Genomic DNA, 23893 nt, shown 5'->3' with positions numbered 1-23893 from the left:
GCCACTTAAACAGATTATTATAAGTGTAGAATAGAATATAGCAGTTAATTAATCCGTTCATTTTCTGTGGTAAAGGCAGAAGGTGGGGTACACCCTGGAGGTGAGTTATCGAATAAAAGACAAAGGCTAAAGAGAATTCTCTACAACCTGATTACTCACAGTTAGTTCAAATTAAATATTTATAGCTGATCTCTTAAAGTATATAAGAACCCCCCGTTTTCTCTTACCAGTTGTTTGTTTGTCTTCTTAAAGCCCAGGTGAAACGTACACTGTCGTCCACGGAAGTGAGGGAGTTTTATTTTCCCCACCAGCATCTGTTCTGATCTCTGCATTATCTCATCAAGGAATATTCTCAATTCTTCTCACAGATACACATATCCCTGTTAATTAAACATGACCCGAGGGGAATCACCATGCACTGCTGACTCCTCTGCAGAGAGGCCGACTGAGGCACCATGAACTCTGTTGAGATGCACTCAGTGGACGCAGAAGACGCCTGTGGATTATACCAACGTGTGTATTCTACTGGGGAAATAAGGATTCCTTCCTGGGGTAAGATCTTTAGAGATTTTCTAAACCTTATTTATGGCGTAACACTTGTTCTTAGTGGTCGTGGATAATACCTGTAGTTTTTTAGTGAAGAACATCTCTTGAACCTCACCTCCTCTCACCACAAATCCCAGGCTGCACCTCGTCATCGTCCTGACCGCAGACTCCTGATATCCTCCCGTCTGGATGACTCAGGGAGGAGCTGCCAAACACAAAGCATGGCTCACTCCGCCACTCACCCCTCTGACAGGAGGGAGATGACAAATGGAGCGGGACACCCCCACTTCAGCAACAACGGAGGTCAGAGCGGGGGTTCCCACAGCGCCGCGCGCTACATGCTGAAGAAGCAGCACCGACACAGGCACAGGTCCGCGTCGCCCATGGGCCGAGTCATCCTCATCAACGCGCCGCTCGACGGTGAGGTCTGGACACGAGTGCACAAAAAACCTGTATGAACAAAAAAAAAGTTTTGTTTTGTCATGAAACCTGGTTAAAGGTTTAGTGTCAAACATTTAGTAGGGTTTCCTGGCAGAAATGATACTACTACTACTAAATAAAAGCCTTACAATTAGCTAATTCTTACTTTACTATGTTTTAACGTTAGCCTCCATATACAAAATAATAGTCTGCGTCATCCTTTTTGATATGTGAAGGCCACCGTAGTTCCCTGAGTTGCTTGAGAAAAGTGAAGTCAAGACTCAAATTCTTACACACTGAACTTTAAACATCAATATTTCAGTATTATCACCGTGAGCTTGTCCACACAATTTAAACGTTTTTGTGTTTTGATTATTAAGAATCAATAATTCTGTGATTAGAACTTCTTTTTTAGCTAACCCTACAGCCTCACAACTAGTTAAAGGTGCCATATGTAAAAATGTGGCCAAAAACGGTCACTACACTCAAATTCAAAATACCGAGGTCTTTTAGGTTTGTTTTCGGACGTAACTGGCAACCCGTGGTTGCTCGGCAGCTGAGACTCTACTGACTTTAATGATTGGCAGACGGCGGTAGGTGGCGTCACATGCCAAAAACATGATTTCAAAACATAAACATGATTTGCAGTCTGCAAAAACACATTTTTAATGCAAATATTTTGTCTGTACTGTTGTTGTTGGTGAGTTCAGTTTGTTATATGAACATTATTCCTGAGTCTCTGTGACATATTAGGAGGATTTTATGGCCAGTTGCTTTAGATTTATTACATAATGCACCTTTAAGGTAGAGAGCAGACTGGTCCAAAGAAACCTAGAAAAGGTTACCTACTGCAGCCTTAACCTTCAGATTAAGTCCATGTCTGTGTGTGTTTTGTGTGCAGGAGACGACTGTGAAGACATTCACACGTTGACAGTGGACAAAAGCCCCGATGGACGTCTGGGCTTCAGCGTCCGTGGAGGTTGTGAACATGGACTTGGCATATTTGTCAGCAAGGTGGAGGACGACAGCTCTGCAGGTTTGTACCTATGTGTGTGTGTTGTGTGACCAGCGCGTTGTCTCCTGTGAGTGTGTGTGTTACCTGCGAGTGTCGTCAATGAATTCCACCCTCGGGCGTCTGCAGCGCAGGCCGGGCTGACTGTTGGCGATAAGCTGGTGGAGGTGAACGCCGTCAGCCTGGAGAGCATCACCATGAGCAGCGCCGTGAAGGTGTTGACGGGCAACAACAGGCTCAGGATGGTGGTGAGGCGGGTGGGCAAGATCCCGGGCATCCGCTACTCCAAAGAGAAGACCACGTGGTGAGTCAGTCATATAAAGCCTTCCAAAAATTATATTTGACCTCATCTACACCTCTTTCTTTAGGTATCAGGTATGAGGTGTTTTAGAGATCGGCTTTTAAAAGTGTTTATTTGAGTAGTGTTGCCTTTTTTTCATTTTGAACCATATTTCTTCTCTATTCTGATGCCCCGGTTTGAACTTCTTGAGCTTGTCTTGACCTTCAAGTCTCCTTCATGCGATTGCCTGATTACATTTTTGCGTTAATGATTTGTTGCAGCTAACATTATGCAATTATTAAAACAAGCTCCAACCTTTGTTAGCAGCACTCATAAATTACATGGCTGTTGTTTTGTGTGCTCTCTTGTCCACTCGACTGTAGCTCACACTGGTTATCTTTCTTTTGGGATATACTGTATCTTTGGTTTCATGTAGCAGCTTTGGATGGATTACCACCGTGACCTTTACTGATGAGACCCGGACCTCAGCTAAGAAGGAGAAATCGGTTAACAATGAATGTTTGTTGAATGTGTGAATCAAATCAAATCAGAATCAGGCGGTGAAGACAAGATGAGCTATTGTTTTCCTTGGTATCCAATATAAAGGAATATAATAAGATCTGCCGAGGTCTTAGGGAAATCCACTAGGTAGGAACAGTGGACTGATAGAGCTGAGGTGGATCCAAGTGCAGAAGAAGGATTGTCTTGATAACAAATGCACTTTTATACATCAGCTTCACATAAATCAACAGTTAGATTCCCAACCACGAAGGGACTCGAACCCTCAATCTTCTGATTCGAAGTCAGACGCCTTATCCATTAGGCCACGTGGTCACTTACTTAGAGAGGCGTGGCTTGTGAACACACAGTGCAAACTGCTTGGGGCTGATAGGGGGCCCCCGACACTCGGAGCCTGAGGGCTGTTTTTACTGAAATGTGCAGTGACCAGCTGCAATGGGTGACATCTCAGTAGGAAACCTCCCTAAAGGGGCCCCACCTCACATTAACCTGTGTGAAGTTATCGTTCTGCAAGATGGAAAATGAAGAGGATTATTTACAGTGTAATGCATATCTCAGTATATATATGTTTTTTATAAGCTATTTACAGTATTTTATTGTTCTTTACATTTATAGTTTCACATACTTTTTAATTACAAGAAAAAAAATACTTTGAACTCATTCATTTATCGTTGGTGTCAGATTATCTATAACATAATGGTGATGAACACTGGTTGGAAGGAAGGGCCCCCTGGGAATTTTTGCTTAGGGCTCCTACAGACTCTAGAATCGCCTCTGCTTACTTAAACATGGCCCACCAGAATTTTTCAGTAATCATTCTAAAATATCTTATCCATATGAAAATGAGAACAATTATGTTAGTTATTAGTTTGAAGTTGATATAGTCCAGTTAAAGTGCAATATCAACAATATAAGCTTAAATAAGGTATTACTTATTTTGTGGGGGATCTATTTACAAATTTTCACATCATGGGGACAAAAACCCATAAGTCCTCATCATGTAGATTCTTACATTTTAAAGCAAAGACATGCTGCATGGTTAGGTTAAGTAAGGTTAAGGTCAGGGGTCAGGGGTCAGGTTCAGGACAGGGGTAGAGGAAATCTCCAGGAAATGAATGTAATGTCCTCTAAAGTCATGGAAACCAGACTGTGTGTGTGTGTGTTTAGGGTGGACCTCATTCACCGCCGTATGGTGGTGGAGGAGAACGGACGGACGCCGTCAGAGGCCAGTACGGACAGCGCCCTCCGCAGGATCGTGCACCTCTACACCACGTCGGACGACTACTGCCTGGGCTTCAACATCCGAGGAGGGAAAGAGTTCGGACTGGGCATTTACGTTTCCAAGTACGAGCCAAGTTGAGTTATGAAATACTGGCATCTTAACAACATGATGGATTCCTCGCACGTCTAATCCACCCCTGACCTCCGTACACTTTCCCCCTCTCTTCAGGTTGGACCCCGGAGGCCTCGCAGAGCAGCACGGCATCAAAATGGGCGATCAGATACTTACGGCTAACGGCGTGAGCTTTGAAGACATCACCCACAGCAACGCAGTGGAGGTCCTGAAGAGCCACACCCACGTGATGCTCACCATCAGGGTGAGAGTGAGAGTTTTATATCCACAAGGCATAAGTGAAAAAATTAAAGAAAAACATTTTAACATATAAAAGTACTTTGAGACATATTTAGATATCTAAATAGAGTTGGGCTTAAGTTATTTGGTTTTATTCTGTAGAGATTGTCCCGTCTTATATTAGAGACAGGGCAAACAACGTGTACGTGTGTGAGTAAATGCTGTGAGAGGAGAGCGAGAGTGAGCGAGCGGATTTTACGAGCGTCAGTGAACGCATCGCAGTCGAGCAGAAATATCGCTTTGAGTCACAGAGGAGACGAGAGAGACAGCGCGGGTGATCTTCTTCTTTTTCCAATTTTACAATTTTATAGACATCATACCACCAAAAAAGAGTGGCAAATCAGCATTAGAGACATTAAAGGATTTTTGATAATAATATAGTAATAATATCATAATATTGAATGATTATGTATGTGTAATAGGTAAGTAGGTAGTGAAGTCACTTTTTACTTAGAAAATATAATATCAACTTATATTAGTTAATGCGTTAAAAGTGACACTGGTTTGATGTAAATAAGGGAGTACTGGCCACAGGGTGGTGGGAGGGAGGCCCCCCAAATTCAACTTAGGGCCCCATAATGGTTTGATCCGGCCCTGATACACACTGATGGCACACTGCTGTATAGCATCTTCACCCCTGAAACGAAGGGACAGTGGTTTAAAACTTCTCCAATGAAATGTGATGACGCTACGAAAAGTCAAAAAAAGTTATTTTTATTTATATTATTTTGTTTTATTTCATACTTCTAATTCTTTTCCAGGAAGGTTTTATTTAGATTTTCATTTCTCACCAACGCTGTTAAAAGCAGCATATTGCAGTTTATGAGGCCACCTGGGCTCATTATACTGCTATTGTCTGGCAGTGTAATGAGCCCAGCATAACATTGTTATCTTATGAAATTATAGAAATGGCTTCAGATGTAGTTCAATGTAGTTCTCGCCTGGTTTATTTGAAGTGTTGTCCTGGATAAATTCCACTTAAAAGGCCGTGCAGCTCCACGCTTTACATCTCCAAAGCAATCACAGAATCAGCACATTTCTTCCCCTATTATGCAAAAGTGAAATGTATAGGGTGATGTAGAGAATTTAGAACTGGGCCAAAAGTCTCTGTGATCTGCTCGTAAAGTCATTTTAATCAGGAAAAAAAGAACAAAATGTTCCTGAGTTTGCTCGACGTGTGAAGAAACAGTTTCGGCCAACTTGACTTCACAATAAGGTGATAATAACTCAGTGTGTACAGACTGTCACCCTGAAATATCCAAACAAATAAAGCGGTGCTTGTTTATGTCCGTGACTTTGAGATATGTGGTCACAAACACGTCACATTCAGCCGCAGAGTCTGTGTACGGAAACATCCGTCACTGGCTCAGGGGGTTTTAATAAAAGAATTGATCGTGTGCTTTGAGTCCAGTGACACTTTAATAAATGACACAGCACGTTAAATAACACCAGCTCCTCTCTCAGAGCAGACAGCTGCCTTACAGCCTCAAGGTCACTTCACTTAACCTTGTTTTTCACATAGAGGAATCATGTTTATGCTGTGGTGTGTATGAATGAGCATATGTGTGTGTGTGTGTGTGTGTGTGTGTGTGTGTGTGTGTGTGTGTGTGTGTGTGTGTGTGTGTGTGTGTGTGTGTGAGCTCTCGCAGCTCTCTAACTTTGCCGTGTGCTCATTTTACTCCTCAGATCTCAGGTTCCACGTGTGAAAAACAGCCAGGGACGATGTTCATTATTCAAAGGCAGTCAGGGATCAGGTTATAATCAACAGAAAGCCAAATTTTATGTCTTCCGTCTGTGCTGTGTTGGACTGTGACACATTAGGGATTGGGTCACAGTCACATGAGTGAGGTGGAGTGAGGTTTAGAAGAAGTTTAGATCTGCTCTTTTAACCTGATGTGTTCAGGTTGACAATCCTGACACACAGTAATTCTTCTATTCTGACTGTGACATCCAAGCCTTTTATAAACGTACAACAGTCACCAATTTTTAAGGTATACCAGGGCCGGCCCTATGTGTTTTGGTGCCCTAGGCGAGATTGGGATTTGGTGACCCCCCACTACTAGTGCAGTGCCCATAGGAAGTATAAGAAGATTTTTCAGTTATGGTAATGCATGATAAGGAATGTAAAGGCTAAAATAATACAAACAATGATGTTTATAATAATAATAATATTTTCAACGGATCATTTCCTGAGTTTCAAAAATTCATTAAAATTATTCCTTAAGAGGTTTTCAAATATTTTCAACGGATCCTTCTTCAGGGCGATGCCGACTATTATGGTGGTAAATTTCAAGTCATTCCGAGATACTTTTTGTTTTTGAGAAAAAAGTCAGCTCACTGTCAAAGTGCATCAGGGCAAATGGATAATTTTCTGAATTTCAAAAATTCATTAAAATTATTCCTTAAGAGCTTTGCAAATATTTTCAATGGATCCTTGTTCAGGGTGATGCCGACTATTATGATGGTAAATTTCAAGTCATTCCGAGATACTTTTTGTTTTTGAGAAAAAAGTCAGCTCACTGTCAAAGTGCATCAGGGCAAATGGATAATTTTCTGAATTTCAAAAATTCATTAAAATTATTCCTTAAGAGCTTTGCAAATATTTTCAACTGATCCTTGTTCAGGGTGATGCCGACTATTATGATGGTAAATTTCAAGTCAATCCGAGATACTTTTTGTTTTTGAGAAAAAAGTCAGCTCACTGTCAAAGTGCATCAGGACAAATGGATAATTTCCTGAATTTCAAAAATTCATTAAAATTATTCCTTAAGAGCTTTGCAAATATTTTCAATGGATCCTTATTCAGGGCGATGCCGACTATTATGATGGTAAATTTCAAGTCATTCTGAGATACTTTTTGTTTTTGAGAAAAAAGTCAGCTCACGGTCAAAGTGCACCAGGACAAATGGATAATTTCCTGAATTTCAAAAATTCATTAAAATTATTCCTTAAGTAGTTTTCAAATATTTTCAACTGATCCTTGTTCAGGGCGATGCCGACTATTATGATGGTAAATTTCAAGTCAATCCGAGATACTTTTTGTTTTTGAGAAAAAAGTCAGCTCACTGTCAAAGTGCATCAGGACAAATGGATAATTTCCTGAATTTCAAAAATACATTAAAATTATTCCTTAAGAGGTTTTCAAATATTTTCAACGCATCCTTGTTCAGGGCGATGCCGACTATTATGATGGTAAATTTCAAGTCATTCCGAGATACTTTTTGTTTTTGAGAAAAAAGTCAGCTCACTGTCAAAGTGCATCAGGGCAAATGGATAATTTTCTGAATTTCAAAAATTCATTAAAATTATTCCTTAAGAGCTTTGCAAATATTTTCAACGCATCCTTGTTCAGGGCGATGCCGACTATTATGATGGTAAATTTCAAGTCATTCCGAGATACTTTTTGTTTTTGAGAAAAAAGTCAGCTCACGGTCAAAGTGCATCAGGACAAATGGATAATTTCCTGAATTTCAAAAATTCATTAAAATTATTCCTTAAGTAGTTTTCAAATATTTTCAACTGATCCTTGTTCAGGGCGATGCCGACTATTATGATGGTAAATTTCAAGTCAATCCGAGATACTTTTTTGTTTTTGAGAAGAAAGTCAGTTCACTGTCAAAGTGCATCAGGGCAAATGGATCATTTCCTGAATTTAAAAAATTCATAAAAATTATTCCTTAAAAGTTTTGTAAATATTTTCAATGGATCCTTATTCAGGGTGATGCCGACTATTATGATGGTAAATTTCAAGTCATTCTGAGATACTTTTTGTTTTTGAGAAAAAGTCAGCTCACTGACAAAGTGCATCAGGGCAAATGCATTATTTCCTGAATTTTTAAAATTCATAAAAATTATTCCTTAAAAGGGTTTGCAAATATTTTCGAAGGATTCTTGTTCAGGGCGATGTCGACTATTATGATGGTAAATTTCAAGTCATTCCGAGATACTTTTTGTTTTTGAGAAGAAAGTCAGCTCACTGTCAAAGTGCATCAGGGCAAATGGATCATTTCCTGAATTTCAAAAATTCATTAAAATTATTCCTTAAGAGGTTTTCAAATATTTTCAACGCATCCTTATTCAGGGCGATGGCAACTATTATGATGGTAAATTTCAAGTCATTCCGAGATACTTTTGTTTTTTTTGAAGAAAGTCAGCTCACTGTCAAAGTGCATCAGGGCAAATGGATCATTTCCTGAATTTCAAAAATTCATTAAAATTATTCCTTAAGTAGTTTTCAAATATTTTCAATGGATCCTTGTTCAGGGCGATGTCGACTATTATGATGGTAAATTTCAAGTCAATCCGAGATACTTTTTGTTTTTGAGAAGAAAGTCAGCTCACTGTCAAAGTGCATCAGGACAAATGGATAATTTCCTGAATTTCAAAAATTCATTAAAATTATTCCTTAAAAGTTTTGCAAATATTTTCAATGGATCCTTATTCAGGGTGATGCCGACTATTATGATGGTAAATTTCAAGTCATTCTGAGATACTTTTTGTTTTTGAGAAAAAAGTCAGCTCACTGTCAAAGTGCATCAGGGCAAATGCATTATTTCCTGAATATAAAAAATTCATAAAAATTATTCCTTAATAGGTTTGCAAATATTTTCGAAGGATTCTTGATCAGGGCGATGCCGACTATTATGATGGTAAATTTCAAGTCATTCCGAGATACTTTTTGTTTTTGAGAAAAAAGTCAGCTCACTGTCAAAGTGCATGCAGACAAATGGATAATTTCCTGAATTTCAAAAATTCATTAAAATGATTCCTTAAGAGGTTTGCAAATATTTTCAACGCATCCTTGTTCAGGGCGATGCTGACTATTATGATGGTAAATTTCAAGTCATTCTGAGATACTTTTTGTTTTTGAGAAGAAAGTCAGTTTACTGTCAAAGTGCATCAGGGCAAATGGATCATTTCCTGAACTTCAAAAATGATAATTAAAATAATAGCAACATCTGGACTTCCATACACTCTTTTTTGTCTTAACTATTCTAAAATTATCAGGTTATGTTTACTTTATAAGGAAAGTCAAGCACCAATGGGTAGATTTTTCTTTCTATTATTGGTGATCCCTCCTCACCATCTACCCTCCAGTATGCCTGGAGCCAGCTGTTGATATCTCAACAAATACAGCTCTACTGCACAGTTGTGTCATTTGGTCTTTAGCTTAGTTCATTACATTTTGATGCAGACAGTAGTTAATCCTGTACTTTGGTTAAACAAATACACAACATTAATGTTAATATCAGCCTCACAACAAAGGGTTACAACAACACACTGGCTTCACATCAACATGACACTGTCATAAAATGGTAAAAGATGGATTCTGTTGACGTTATAGTCTCATCTATGCTACGATGATTTTTACTGTCTTTATTGTCCCTCTTTATATTTTGGCACTTGAACAGGAAGCGGGCAGATACCCAGCATACAAGGAGATGGTGGCTGAGTACGGCTGGCTGGACAACTGTGAGTAGACTCCTCCAACAGTGTGTTTTTATGACCTACGATGCAGAGTTTCATTTATAAAAGAAACTCCCAGGAAAACCTTTAACTTCATGTTCTGATTCTCTGAAGCTTAGAAGATTAAAGGGTTTAATCCAGTCAAAGCAGATGGTGTAAAATAAGGAAATGAAGCTTCCAGCTTGTAATTCGGGATTTTCTTCTTCTCCAGTGGCCAACGGGGGCCCCGCGGCGTCCTCTCACGGCTCAGACTCCAACTCGTCCGTGTCCTCGCTGTCCTCCAGCACCCCTCTCAGCTCCCTCAGTGGTCTCTCCCAAGTCCTTTTCCCTCCCGCCTTCGGCTTAGACATGGTAGACGTCGCCATCTCCACAGAGGACCGATACCGTCGCCCGAGCAGCGCCGAGCGGACCGCCGACACGGCCATGCAGACTGACCCCTACCCTCCAAACCACGTGGAACATCCTTCTGTCCATAACGGATCGATCCATGACAAGCTGGTGGGGACGGAAACCAGCCGGACTGTAGGTGCCACAGTGCTGCTGAAGGACACGCTCATACGTGGGAAAGGGGAAGGACCGAGGGAGATGGGAGGAGCCGGGGAAGGAGGCAGGGGACGGACCAGGACGCTGTCGACTGGGGACCGGGAATTAGTCAAACACTCGCCCAAGACGGCTGCACTGATGGACCTGAGCAGACCACGGAAACCCATCAGACGTTCGCAGAGCCACGTCACCGTGTCAGGCGAGACCTGCTGCTGGCTCACACAGAACATCATTTTCATTGTTTAGTTTGAGCAACACGTCAAACCAATGGGTTTAGATGGGGTTTTATTTATGTCAAAATGGTCAATGGTTTCCTAAGAAATTGCAAAGTTAAAGGTGCCATATGTAAGAATGTGGCCAAAAACAGTTACTACATTCAAATTCAAAATATCGAGGTCTTTTAGGTTTCATTTTCTGACGTAACTGGCAACCCGTGGTTGCTCTTCAGTTGAGACTCTACTGACTGCAATGATTGGTAGACAGTTGTAGCCGTCAAAACATAAACATGATTTGCAGTCTGCAAAATATTTTTTAATGCAAATATTTTGGCTGTACTGTTGTTGTTGGTGAGTTCAGTTTGTTATATGAACATTATTCCTGAGTCTCTGTGACATATTAGGAGGATTTTATGGCCAGTTGCTATAGATTTATTACATAATGCACCTTTAAGGTGGAAAGAAAAACAAGCTGTTTGATACCAGTTAAAGGGCCCATTGAGTGGTCCTATCGCACATAATGTGAGTTATGGAGGTCTACTACGTCCTAGTTCTTCCTTTTAATGCCTGATTACTCCTTCGCTCGCGATCGAAGGCTTACAGCCGGGGTGTCGCTAAATACACCAGATTTTAGACATTCCCATGTGCTTAATGCACGTTTTCAGGAGTTTTAAAGGCACCATGTGTAAGAATGTGGCCAAAAACAGTTACTACATTCAAATTCAAAACACCGAGGTCATTTAGTTTTCGTTTTCTGACGTAACTGGCAACCCGTGGTTGCTCGGCAGCTGAGACTCTACTGACTGCAATGATTAGTAGACGGCGGTAGGTGGCGCCACATGCCAAAACACGATTTGCAGTTTGCAGTTTGCAATCTTTAATGCAAATATTTTGTCTGTACTTTTGTTATTGTTGGTGAGTTCAGTTTGTTATATGAACATTATTCCTGAGTCTCTGTGACATATTAGGAGGATTTTATGGCCAGTTGCTTTAGATTTATTACATAATGCACCTTTAAGTCTATTTAAGTGCTCTACAGTTCACGGCATTGTTCGTTTTGATTCTTGTGTCTGACCCTGCGCATGGTATCGGCTCAGCTCGGAACCTCTTCAGAGCAGGTACTATCGCTAATGGAAAAGCAAAAAAAAAAACATAGGTGGCGAGGCGAGAGTCGCGCAGGTACTGTGTCGTGAAAAAGCGGCATCTAATAAGTCTAATAAGTCATCTATACAATTTGAGGAATAAATAGGAGTAAAGCATATTTAGAATTATCCATTCCAAACCTTTGTGGGCCAGTTGAGTTATTAGCCTCCACTTTATCCACACCTTCAGGAGCTAGTAGGCAGATGCTTAAGGTCCAAAGCCCTGAGGTCTGATTGGACATTTGTTATGTAAGCTTAGAATGGATGAGAGGCCTGTGTTCACGTCGCTGTCGCTGCCGTTCATCAGCGTTACAGGCGTCAGATTTAGTGCAGTGCACAGAGGAGGTGACAGAGAGAGGGATGAACAGTTTAAACCCAGAGCACAGAGTGTGAATCACACCTTATAACTGTTTTTTTTAGCACTACACGGCAAATGTGACACGTAACGTCTGTCCTTCTCTGCCTTGTTGACTTTACTGACGACACACGTGGGACTTATTTGTTTCTCTTTCTGACCCTCCCTTCAGAGGACAGACAGAAGAAGAAGAAGCATCAGAAGGAGAAGAGCTCAGGAGACGGTAAAAGCAGCCTGCAGCGCTCCAAGACCTTTGTCAACCTGCTGTTTAAGAAAGACCGGAAAGAGAAGAGTCGCTCCAGGTCACCGTCACACCATTCTGACAAAGGTGAGAGTTCTTTTCCTCAAACTTCATCATTTACCGTGCACACTGCTGTATTTACAACTTTTTTGGGGGCCGATTTAGATAAAGACAGAGGTGTTTGATCCTTCATCAGGGAATGTCATCATCACTTATTGTCATTAATGATGCTATGAAGTTGTGAAACACACATTTAGAAAAGTATCACTTTTATATTATTAGCAATTATATGTATACAAGTTGTTATTCCACTCCAGCTGTAGGAGCTAAAATTTGGTTGAATTTATATATATATATATATATATTTTATTCCTAACCCTTTTTTGAAGATGTCACTTCCGGGTGTTGGCAGAGTGTTGGGGTGTGGTTTCATTGATAAATTAAATTTTTTAATGATTTCTTTGTGGAACAAAGAAAGAAAGAAAATATTCATATTTAAGAAGCTGAAACAATCAGAAATCTTGTTTTAATCATGAAAAAAGCTTCAAAGCGATTAATCGAATCAAAATAGTTGACAATTAAAGGTGCATTATGTAATAAATCTAAAGCAACTGCAACAGTATAGACAAAATATTTGCATAAAAAAAATATATTTTGCAGACTGCAAATCATGTTTATGTTTTGAAATCATGTTTTAGCATGTGGCGCCACCTACCGCCATCTACCAATCATTGCAGTCAGTAGAGTCTCAGCTGCCGAGCAACCTCGGGTTGCCAGTTATGTCAGAAAACGAAACCTAAAAGACCTCGGTATTTTTAATTTGAGTGTAGTAACCATTTTTGGCCACATTCTTACATATGGCACCTTTAATTTAGTAATTGATTAATAATCGATTAATTGCTTCAGCTCTAGTGTATAATAACTAACTTGATCTCCTCAGGTAAAGAGCGGGGTCATCCTTTCCAGCTCCTGACCTCGCCGAGAGAATCCCGCGCCGGAGTTAAAGACCACGCGGCTCTGCCTCGTCCTGAGACGCTGCGGCACGTGGAGGACGTGGCAAAGAGGCTCCTCAGCCACGACGAGGTGGTGGCCGTGATGAGACACTGTCAGAGGGTGAGGTCCTGCCGCTCTGAGCATCATCTCATCTGTGAATGAAAAACACAAGAAGTGATAGATGCAGCTGTCAGCAGCTGTGACGGAAGGCCATCATTTATGATCAACTGTCAGCTCGTACCCTTGTCTCACTTCAGCTATTTCACTATAGCATTCTACGTCCACTTAGAGGCAGATTTATGTATTTATTATTAAGTGACGGTTCGGGATTTTGGACAGCGAACTCGGCAACTAGAAGAACTGAATGAAATTTCTTGAAAACGTCTCCAGACGTCTCCATCACACCGGCTGAGTTGGAAAATAGGTCTTATGTCCAAAATTCCGAACTATCCCTTTAATAGTTGTGCAAGTTTTTAACCTTTTCATGTGTTTTGTGTTGAATAAGCCACATTTTCTGTGTAAAATTGGTGTATTGTTCCTTTAAAGAGTCTCTAATCTTTCTTTCCTCATCTCTCAAGTTTTTGTCCGACAATGTGATCGAGGATTTAGTGCGCCCCCTCCTGGCCATCTTGGACAGACCCGAGAAACTGCTCCTCCTCAGAGAAATAAGGTGAGAAATAAGTAAACGTATTTACGTAAAACTTATAAAGTTGTGTTCTGCAGACAGACTGTGAACTGTGTCGTCCCTCTGCAGAATGCTCATACCCACGGCCGTGTTGGCTCGCTTCGACAGCCTGGTCATTCCCTTTGAGCTGGAGGCGTACGACACGCTCAAGAGTCGCTCGAGTAAGCAGCGAATTATCGATTAAAACAAAAGGAATACAAGCTGTTTATAGTGAGATTTGAACATCTGCTTTCCTCTCTTCTCAGTGCGTTCTCCAGCTCTGCGCTCGCCTCGCAGTGGAACCCCTCGACGTCACCTCATCAACCCGATCCCAGGTTTGTGTTTCCTTTCTCTAGATTTACGAGACGCATCAGGAGCTTAAAACGCTCACCTTTTCCCCTCCCACTCTTATGATTCTTCCCTCACGTTACTTTATTCCTTGTAAATATTAAGCCTAAGTTGACACAATCAAATCAAGTCAACTTTATTTCTACAGGACATTTAAAAACAACCATGGTTAGACCAAAGTGCAGGGCCGGCCCAAGGTATAAGCAAACTAAGCTGCTGCTGCTTAGGGCCTCGTGACCACTAGAGGGCCCCCAAGAGCAATTAACTAAAGAAAAAGTTTGGATTGCTGTAGTTTATTTAGAATTTTTCTCCCCATTTTTACCAAAGCATTTTCACAGTTTTTACATAGTTGTACATTTTATTTATAAACCATTTTTATTATCTTGTTCTGGGTGCCTCTGTTGATTTACATTATTATTTAAGTATTTGTTTGTTTATTTTATTTAATGCTGTGTTTTTTTACATATTAAAGTCAAATCTTTGTATTACAGGAGTGTATTTTGAGCCCCCCCACCCCAAAGATTGTGCACATTTTTAGATTTTCAGACCTTAATATCTTAATATTTTATTTATAAACCGCTTGGTTTTATGTATTGATTCTCTGTGTCACCAGTAGGGGGAGTTGCTGATTTTGCCAAATGTTAATTGAAAGATTTTTCCGTAAGTTTGCAAATCTGGTGCCTGCTTCCATGCAAGAGTAGAATAAGTAGAATAGCTTTAGTATAGTAGGTGTGTGAATGATCAATAATCATTATTATTGGCAGTAACAGAGGGCCCGAAAAATCTAATTTTGCTTAGGGCCCCATGGAGGCTTGGGCCGGCCCTGCCATAGTGCTTTACAGAGTTAAAGACACAGCAGCAGCAAATAAAATCAATAAAAATAGAAATAAAACAGTAAGATCGTGACATTATAGAATTGTAATTGGGGCGATCGGGACTTTTCCTTAGCTGCCCCCAAATTAAAGCTTCCCTTTAAACATTTTAAATCACTTTTAAAGAGCCACCTCTTCAGAATAGTCAACCCGGACACTTCTATGTAGTTTTTACTATTTTACTATTTTATTATGTCACTATTTATGATGTTTTATACCTTTTATATTGCTGTGCTTTTAACTCTGTAAAGCACTTGGTTGTTTTATGTGCTCTAGAAAAGTGTATGGTAACATGAGCCTAATTCTCACTTGATTTATATAACATCAGAAAACTTTTTGGGTATCACTTTAGATTAGGGAACACATATTCACCATTAACTAGGTGCTTACTAACATGCATTTAAGTCGCATACTAGCCCTTTATTAGTTAATACATGCTTAATATTTACACTTATGTAGGAAACATCTTATAATAGAGGTAGAATAAGGTGTTAATATGTGCTTAATGATTACTAATAAAGGGCTAGTATGCGACTTATACATGTTAGTAAGCACCTAGTTAATGGTGAATATGTGTTCTCTAATCTAAAGAGTTTTCCTGCTGAGTTAATGCAGTGATATGCACCTCATGGTTTACTGATGACGACAGTGTTCCTGTCTTGATGTTCATCCAGACTACGGGGGAAGGTTCCACCTCCAGTCCGTCCAGAACCCTCAGGCAGAGAGGCAGCTGATCGAGGAGCTGGAGAGGCTGCGTCTGTCTGGACATCAGTCAGGACATCGTCCGTCTGCAGCCCAGGTCTTCACGCCTCTGCTGGACGTCCCCGTGGACAGCTTCTCCGTCTCCGGTGCACGCTCTCGCTCCAGGAGTCCGTCGTCCACGCACAGTTTCCTTCTCGCGGAGTCGCCGCACAGCACGCAACGCCAACAACAACAACAACAACGCCGCTCGCCACACAGGCGTGAGAACGGGGCGTCGCAGTTCGACGACTCCTCGCTGCTGTCCGTGCACGATCGGAGGAAAGACGACGACGACACGGCTCCCGAGCGAGGGAGGTCGCCCGTGAGGAACGGACACGGGAGAGAGAGGAGGGAGACGAGTCCTGACAGCGTGGACGGCGGACGACAGACGACGTTCACAGAGGTCAGCGTACACGTGCCCTCACAGAGAAGAGGCAGAACTCCTTTAGCTGAGGTGTTTGAGCCTTCAAGAGACAGGAGCAGAGACAGGAGCAGAGACAGGAGCAGTCCACAGGTGCACAGACATCCACAAACTCCACCACCTGAGCAGTTCAACATCAGCACTGTGACCATCTCAAAGGCCAAGCAGTCACTGGGTGAGAACAAGACAGAACCACACACATCTTAATGAACCCTTAGAACACACAGAATGTGCAATATAGAGTGTCTTATAGCCTTTTTTTCAGCACAACCTATAGGCAAACAAAAAATATTTTCACCAACACACCTGAGCAAGAGGTACTCAGAATGTTTAAAATCAGATTCAATTTGTGAAATTTTCGAAATACGTCACAGTTCAAAGTTCACTTTCACTCAAAAAGAAAAAGAGAAACACGTCTATTTTGTGATTTGTGCACAGTTATATCACTGCTATATAAAATGATTCATAACTTTGACTCAAGAACACATAAGAAGATGGAAAAAAAAATCCTGAATATGTGACCTAGAAACCCAGAAACCTATAAAATTAACTCAAATTGCTGCGGAAAATGTGCATAGTTTTTGTCTTTGTTAAATTATTTCATACACGTTCATATGAAATGATTTTTTTTTTTTTTTTTCTCTGCTGGCAATTTTGAAAGGTTCTATTTGAGACACAATACTTATTATTAATAATAAGTATAACTAATAAAAAACTAAACTAAAACTAAGCATTTACAAAAAAAACAAAAAAAAAACTGGCAAAACCGCTCTAAAAACAAATTAAAACTAATAAAAAATATAAAAAATGTATGAATAAATAAATAAAACTAATGAAAAATCCTAAACTTTTATAACCTTGGACAAGAATATAGATGTGAATAGAAAACAAGAATACGCACTAATCTAAACCTTTTGGTGTTTAAAAAGGCATCAGTGTCTCTGGAGGGATCGAGTCCAGGATCCAGCCCATGATAAAGATTGAGAAAATCTTCCCAGGAGGAGCAGCAGCTACTAATGAAGCTCTGAAGGTGAGTTATTATTATTATTTTATTTATTTTATACCTTATTTATGTCTTAATAAACGTGGTTAACTCATTAAAACAACTCACTCAGGTGTAGGTTCTCTCTGCTGTAGCTCCTGTAGTTCTTCTGCCTCAAGGTTCCACACGTTGTGCGTTCACAGACAGATGCTCCTCTGCATAAGTTGAAATAAGTCACTTTTTCCTGTTGCTCACGTGATATCTTCTCTTTTGTCCAGAGACCACTCTCTGTAAACACTAATCCCAGTGGATCAGGAAGTGTTTCTGAAAAACTGCAAAAAAAATTCAGTGTTAGAAATTCAAATTTAGACTCAGATGGCACAGATTTACTTCCATAGATGTGGCCTTAGTTTAGGTTCTGAATCAGTTCATATTTTTTCAGAATAAGAGCTCTGAAATCCATATGACATCTTCGCCAGATACTGATTTGATAGTGATCTGCTCTGTCATTGGCTGATTAGATAACTGCGTTAACAACAGTTACACAGTTCATAAAGTGCTGTGTGTGTGTGTGTGTACGTTTGTCCCCTGATTTTAAAGGACATTGTGTACATGTGATCCCCTGACATTAGATGTCCATCACCTGTCACACACGACAGTCATTATGAGTTATTGTTGATCAGTGACGAGAACAAAGAGGCTGAAGAAGAATGGACACCAGACGAGTAAAGAGCAATATCAAGTAGCTCATCACCTCCATAATTGATGAGCTACACGGGCGCTCGTCTGCTAATGTATCGCTAATATTATCGGCTGCACGCTAACTTAACGGTTACACACACGCATGCACACACACACACATTCTTGTACTTGCTACATACTGAGGACCGGGTTGCTGACAAAGTGAGGATCAACATTTCCACTTTATAAATCAACACAATTACAAATACTTAGATGAATGACTATCTATAAAGAACTACTGGGTGCAGTACCATAAAATGTCTGCAGGTGGAGCCCCAGAGCAAAAATTGTGTGAAACACCAGGGCTGGAAAACGGGCTTTTGTACCAAATTGAGGAGCTCTGTTAAAAACAGAGTATAGCATGTTTACAACCTAAGGAAGTGATTTCAATGAAAACAAAGTGAGGACCGGCCAAAATGTCCTCACTTTGTAAAAATGACCTCACTTTGTTGGTTAAAAACTCTCACTGGTCCTCAGTATGCCGCAAGAACAAGAACACACACACACACACACTACAATTAACCACAGGCTAATTCTTTAAGCTTCAAAGTCAAAGTGAACAGCAGACGAAATACATTTTTAACAGGTAACAGAAGACTTTAAATACCTGAAATAACAGGTTATACATGCATAATCATATATATATGTATGTATATATATATATATACATATATATACATATATGTATATATATAAACACAGCTAACCTTATCCATATTTAATGAGGGGATGATTTATTGCAGCTCTCTTGTATGTGGTGGTGGTTTGGATCCTGAACTCAAATAAATAAAGTCAATTTTCAACGTTAACCTTCAGGGAACACTTCAAATGTTTAGGATACGTTGGAAAGTGTTGAATTTATAATGATAGATTATTATTTGTGGATTATTTTCAGTATTTTAGAAAATCTTAATCTGTCGAGAGTCAGTACACACACAAAGATGCAAAAGTTGAGGTGTTATTTTTCACTACTTATACATTTTTGTTACTACCAAAGAGAGTAAAGTGCTAAAACTCAGTGTACTGGTACAGAATAACAGTTATCAGATTAAATGTGAGCGATACACAACCATAGTTGGACTAAATTAGATTTAGCACGGTGTACTGACACTGTATAGATCCACACTCTCCTTAGCCACAGTATAATCTGCTGTAATTTAATATATTTGTTAATTTTAATTGCAATGTAACTCGATTGAAGAGAGAAAACCCCCCGCAAAGCGCTGCATAAACGTCTGTAAAAGTAGAGGTGACAGAAGAGGCCCTCGATCTGTTTAATCTCATTAAACGATCTCGTCTTTGCTTTAAACGAGAACTCGGGTTTGTCGGAGTTCTGCGGCAGATACTGTGCGACGAGCTGTAAGAAAAAGCTGCCAAGACAAACACAGATGTTACCTCCTTCCATGTGTGACCCACAGCACAAAAGAACAGAGTCAGAGGGAAAAAGAATCTATTTCTGACTAATGAATGGAAAGGAAAAAGGGGGAGAGGGGAGAGTGAAGACATGATGATTGCTGGAGCTACAACAATGGACGTGGACCTTTGCACGTGTCTGCGTCTGTGTGTTTCTAACCTGTGCTGAAGCTGAGGCAGGTGCATCCTCGACGAACGCTGGGTGACATCAGGGGAAGTTCCTCTGCTCGGGCTCCGAGGGTTTGCTCACATCCTGCAGGAAACAGCCAGAAGAAGTGTCTTCACTCTGTGTGTGTGTGTGTGTGTGTGTGTTGTCTTTTTAACAACCTTGTGCTGAAGGGGAAACTTTGACTGTGCACTCGTGACCTGCCTTCATTGTGAATATATTACAAAAACTATGTGGCATAAATCAGGTTTTTCACTCACTGCAAATTTATGGACCCTGTCAATAAAGTTATAATCTGTTTGATAATGATATTTAAATATTCAATATTAGACAAAGATAATCCAAGTAAACACAATGCATTGTTTTAAAGTGATGATAGTATTTATTCAGTCAAAATAAACTTATCTAAACCTGCATTGCAATGCATTTTGTGTTGACTTTGTCTAATATTTAAATTTGATTGATAATCTGAAACATTCAAGTGTGACGAACATGCAAAAACATGCAGTGACCTTTGACCCCGTCACTTTAAAACTGTAGTGTGTAACTTATATCTTTTAAAACAAACGTCCGTTACACTTAAACACTTTAAAAATGATGAAAAAGCCCCGAAAGAAGTCCTGCCCTGCGCACAGGAAGTGACTAATTTTAGAGACGACAACTAGCGTCCACAAAAAGTGAATTCTACTGCTCAAAAAAACCCTGATCCTTCCTGCGGCGCTGGTGTATACACACAAACGCTCCCTCAGTCAGGTCTGATAGTATTGCCTGACAGTGTACGTTTTTTGATTTAAATGTTGCTCTGGTGCCTCACAGCTAGAAGAAGGTTGCTGGTTCATCTTTATATAATGTACAGGCGACTTGTCCAGGATGTGACCCCCTGCCTTTCACTCGCTACGTCAGCTGGGATTGGCACCAGCAGCCCGGCGACCCTCACGTGGAGGATAATTCAGTAGACAATGGCTGGATGACAGAGGCAGAATAATGACATCATCCCCTCACCACACTCTTAACCCTTCCACCTGTGCTCGTATCTGCAGGCAGGACACGAGCTGCTGTCCGTGGACGGTGAGAGTCTCCAGGGAGTGACTCATCAGCACGCGGTGGGCGTGATCCGCCGGGCGTTCAGCAACAAAGCCAAAGAGTCCATGGTTTTCGTGGTCAAGGTCCCGACCGACCGCTGACGGTGAAGAATGAAATAGAGAACTTTCCTCCAATAGACAAAGTGTCTGCCATTCCAGGCGGTGTTTTCACACCTCTTTGTCTACTGTAGGTATCGGGGAGCCGACTCCCTGCGGATGTTGTAGGAAGGTGTCAGTTCAAGCTAGACACACAATACACGATATACAATACACAGGTATAGGGTGATGGGCAGTTTTAGCTCCGAGTCAGAGAAATTGAATTTACCATTACAACAGCAGAAACATGAACTACTGTATGTTAAACCTGTACGTTTTCAAAGGTCCAGTGTGTAATAATGAGTGTGACAAACAAAGGAGTTCCGACACTCACCTCCTCCATGCCTTCACAATCAAAACATGGCGTCGTCTCTCTTCCGTTTGTGACATGAACTTCTGCTTCACGTCGAAAAACACGTGATCTGGCTAAACGTACACATGAAATACTTCTTCTAAGGCGACATAAACCACATTTGTACACATTTATGTGTCGAATAACACTGGGTTACAAAAAAAAGTTGTCTATTTCTTTTCAACTGAATTAGGACCATTTTGCACCGCTGAATCCAATCACGTCAGGTTTTTATGCTAATTTGATTTAGAAAAACCAGATCTTCTGACTAAATTGATTACATTTTTGTGACATTATACCACATTTAATAGCAAAATAAGCACGGTAAGTACGCTTTATGAAACTTGTGACTAGATTCCTGTCTGGAACAATGGTGTATTCACCAGTAGCAAAATACATCAGGCTTATTATTATTTTTGCAAGATATTCTCGACGAAGCCATTTCATTCACTTTTAATATATATATATAAAAAAACAATTAGTCATAAGTTGGCACATGCAAAATCTTCAGAATTTGTTTATTGCAAGAAATAGAAAAGAATTTTGCACCATATGACGTGAAAATACCCGAACATGTAAACAAATACGTAGCTATGTTCAGACAGTTGACCTGATTGCGCAAAACCAGTGGGATTTTTGGATTCAGCACATCACAATGAGCCTAAATCAGCAAAAAAAAAACGTAAATAAATTTGGTGTTGACCAGTGTTATTAATGTCTGCTCCTAAATGTCACACACTGGACCTTCACGAGTGCTGCAGGATCAACAATAACCAGAAACCGCTCGCTCTGCCTGTTTTCCTCCACGTTTGTAACTTTTATAAATGAAAATGAAGTTTTCTACAAGTCTTTTTATTTTAAATCGAGATCACGTGGTCCTTGAACGAAACCGTGCCACTTGTTTTGACACCCAACAAACCCCCAAACCCTGTGACCTCTGAGCTGAGTCAGCGGTCTGCAGGGAGATTACTCTTGTCTGCGTTATGAGATTTTTTTTTTTTAGATTTATACCCATTTGGTTTTTAGTGAATATCTGGGATTATTCCAGTCATTTTTGCGCTGTATGTCTCTGGAGCAATCTGCCACTTTAGAGAGCTTAATTACACCCTGCTGTGGAACTGAGCTTACGCAGAGACGTGTGGAGGAGTCGGGGAAAAACAACACGTCATTGAGAAATGCGGGACGTGGATCGTCAGTGGCACCGTTTGGATTAAAGTAGGCTGCGGAGATACGAGCGTGTGATGCACAGTGCCTTTACTTTCTGTTGACTGAAACTGCAATTAAAGAGAACACCGAGATCGTCTTTGTTTTTGAGGTGTGACAACTTGTTCTTTAATTAAAAACAGTCAATTGTACAAGAAATGTACACGTAAAAACATACACACACACATGGGGGATGGGGGAGGGGGGCGAACTATATTTTATGAATTAATAACACAAAAAAAGGATGAAAAATGGCACACACAAAAACAAATGTGTTATGTTGCTTTGGTCTAATCACAGTGGCTACATTTTTTGAAATAGATACTTTATACTATTTAGTGTTTTACATATTTACACAGGAAACAGTTACGTAACAATAAAAGAATAAGAGAGGGGAGGGTGTGGGACGCACACAGTGCTTTGTAGACAGTGTGTTGTTGTTGTTGCTGTTGTTGTTGTTAATCCGTGTCTGTGGAGAGTAACAGTCGCAGTCTGGTTAGAACACAGAGTGAGTGAATGATGGTTCAAACAGTTTCCATCGCAGTTTTAATCACTATATTTCACTCAAACCCACACGACGACTGTGTGGTAACGTCAGACTGATCCAATTCTGCTGCAAAGTGGTTTTTCCCAAGTACGGGGGAAAATGAGAACAAAGACGTGGATGCGTGATGATATGATCCTGACGATCAAGTGACGGATATGCAGTACACTGCCGTTCAAAAGTTTGGGGTCACCTATACATACATTTTTCTTGTGTTTTCCATTAAAAGTCACACTTTTATTCATCAAAAAAGTTGCAAAATGACTAGAAAATATAGTCAAGACATTGACAAGATGACTTCGCTTTCGTCAAAGAACCAGCAAAACTGTTTTCAGCTGTGCTAACATCATTGCACGAGGGTTTTCAAGGGTTTTCTAATCATCCAATAGCCTTCTAACATGATTAGCAAACACAGTGTACCATTAGAACACTGGAAATGGGCCTCTATACACTCTTAGAAATAAGGGTTCCAAAAGGATCCTTCTGCAAGGGCTGAGGTTCTACCTGGAACCATCACTGTTCTTGGTAACACTAATGGTTCCAGTAAGAACCATTTTGATCCAGAGAACCCTTTAAAACCCCTTTCCTGAATAAAGGTTTTTAAAGGGGTTCTTGGTGGAACCCTGCAAAAAGGTTCTACCTAGAGCCAAAAAGGGTTCTCCTATGAGGACAAGCTGAAGAACCTTATATGGTTCAACTTAGCACTTGTATATCTAAGAGTGTATGTACACATTCCATTAAAAACTAGTCGTTTACCACATTAACAATGTATAGAGTGTATTTCTGACTCATTTAATGTTATATTCATTGGAAAAAAAGTGCTTTTCCTTCAAAAATAAGGACATTTCTAAGTGAGCCCAACCTTTTGAACGGTAGTGCGGTAAAAACGGAGACGACGTTCGG

General features: G+C 40.3%; 1 protein-coding gene across 1 annotated transcript; it reads left to right on the top strand.

Annotated features, from left to right (window-relative positions):
* Positions 1-767: 767 nt before the first annotated feature.
* On the top strand, positions 768-20897 carry pdzd7a (PDZ domain containing 7a; the record flags this gene model as incomplete). Its single annotated transcript, XM_083897444.1, has 15 exons — positions 768-966; positions 1868-2002; positions 2108-2282; positions 3945-4121; positions 4228-4375; positions 9822-9882; positions 10088-10618; positions 12304-12459; positions 13313-13485; positions 13944-14035; positions 14120-14211; positions 14296-14364; positions 15924-16586; positions 17341-17441; positions 20754-20897. The coding sequence occupies 15 exons, from the start codon at positions 768-770 to the stop codon at positions 20895-20897; spliced, it is 2916 nt and encodes a 971-aa protein (XP_083753570.1).
* Between the last annotated feature and the right edge of the window lie 2996 nt (positions 20898-23893).

This window comes from Microchirus variegatus, assembly GCF_963457635.1.
Source record: "Microchirus variegatus genome assembly, chromosome: 11".
Lineage (NCBI taxonomy): Eukaryota > Metazoa > Chordata > Actinopteri > Pleuronectiformes > Soleidae > Microchirus > Microchirus variegatus.
The sequence above is the reverse complement of the archived record's forward strand: the minus strand, read 5'-3'. Positions and strand labels throughout refer to the sequence as shown.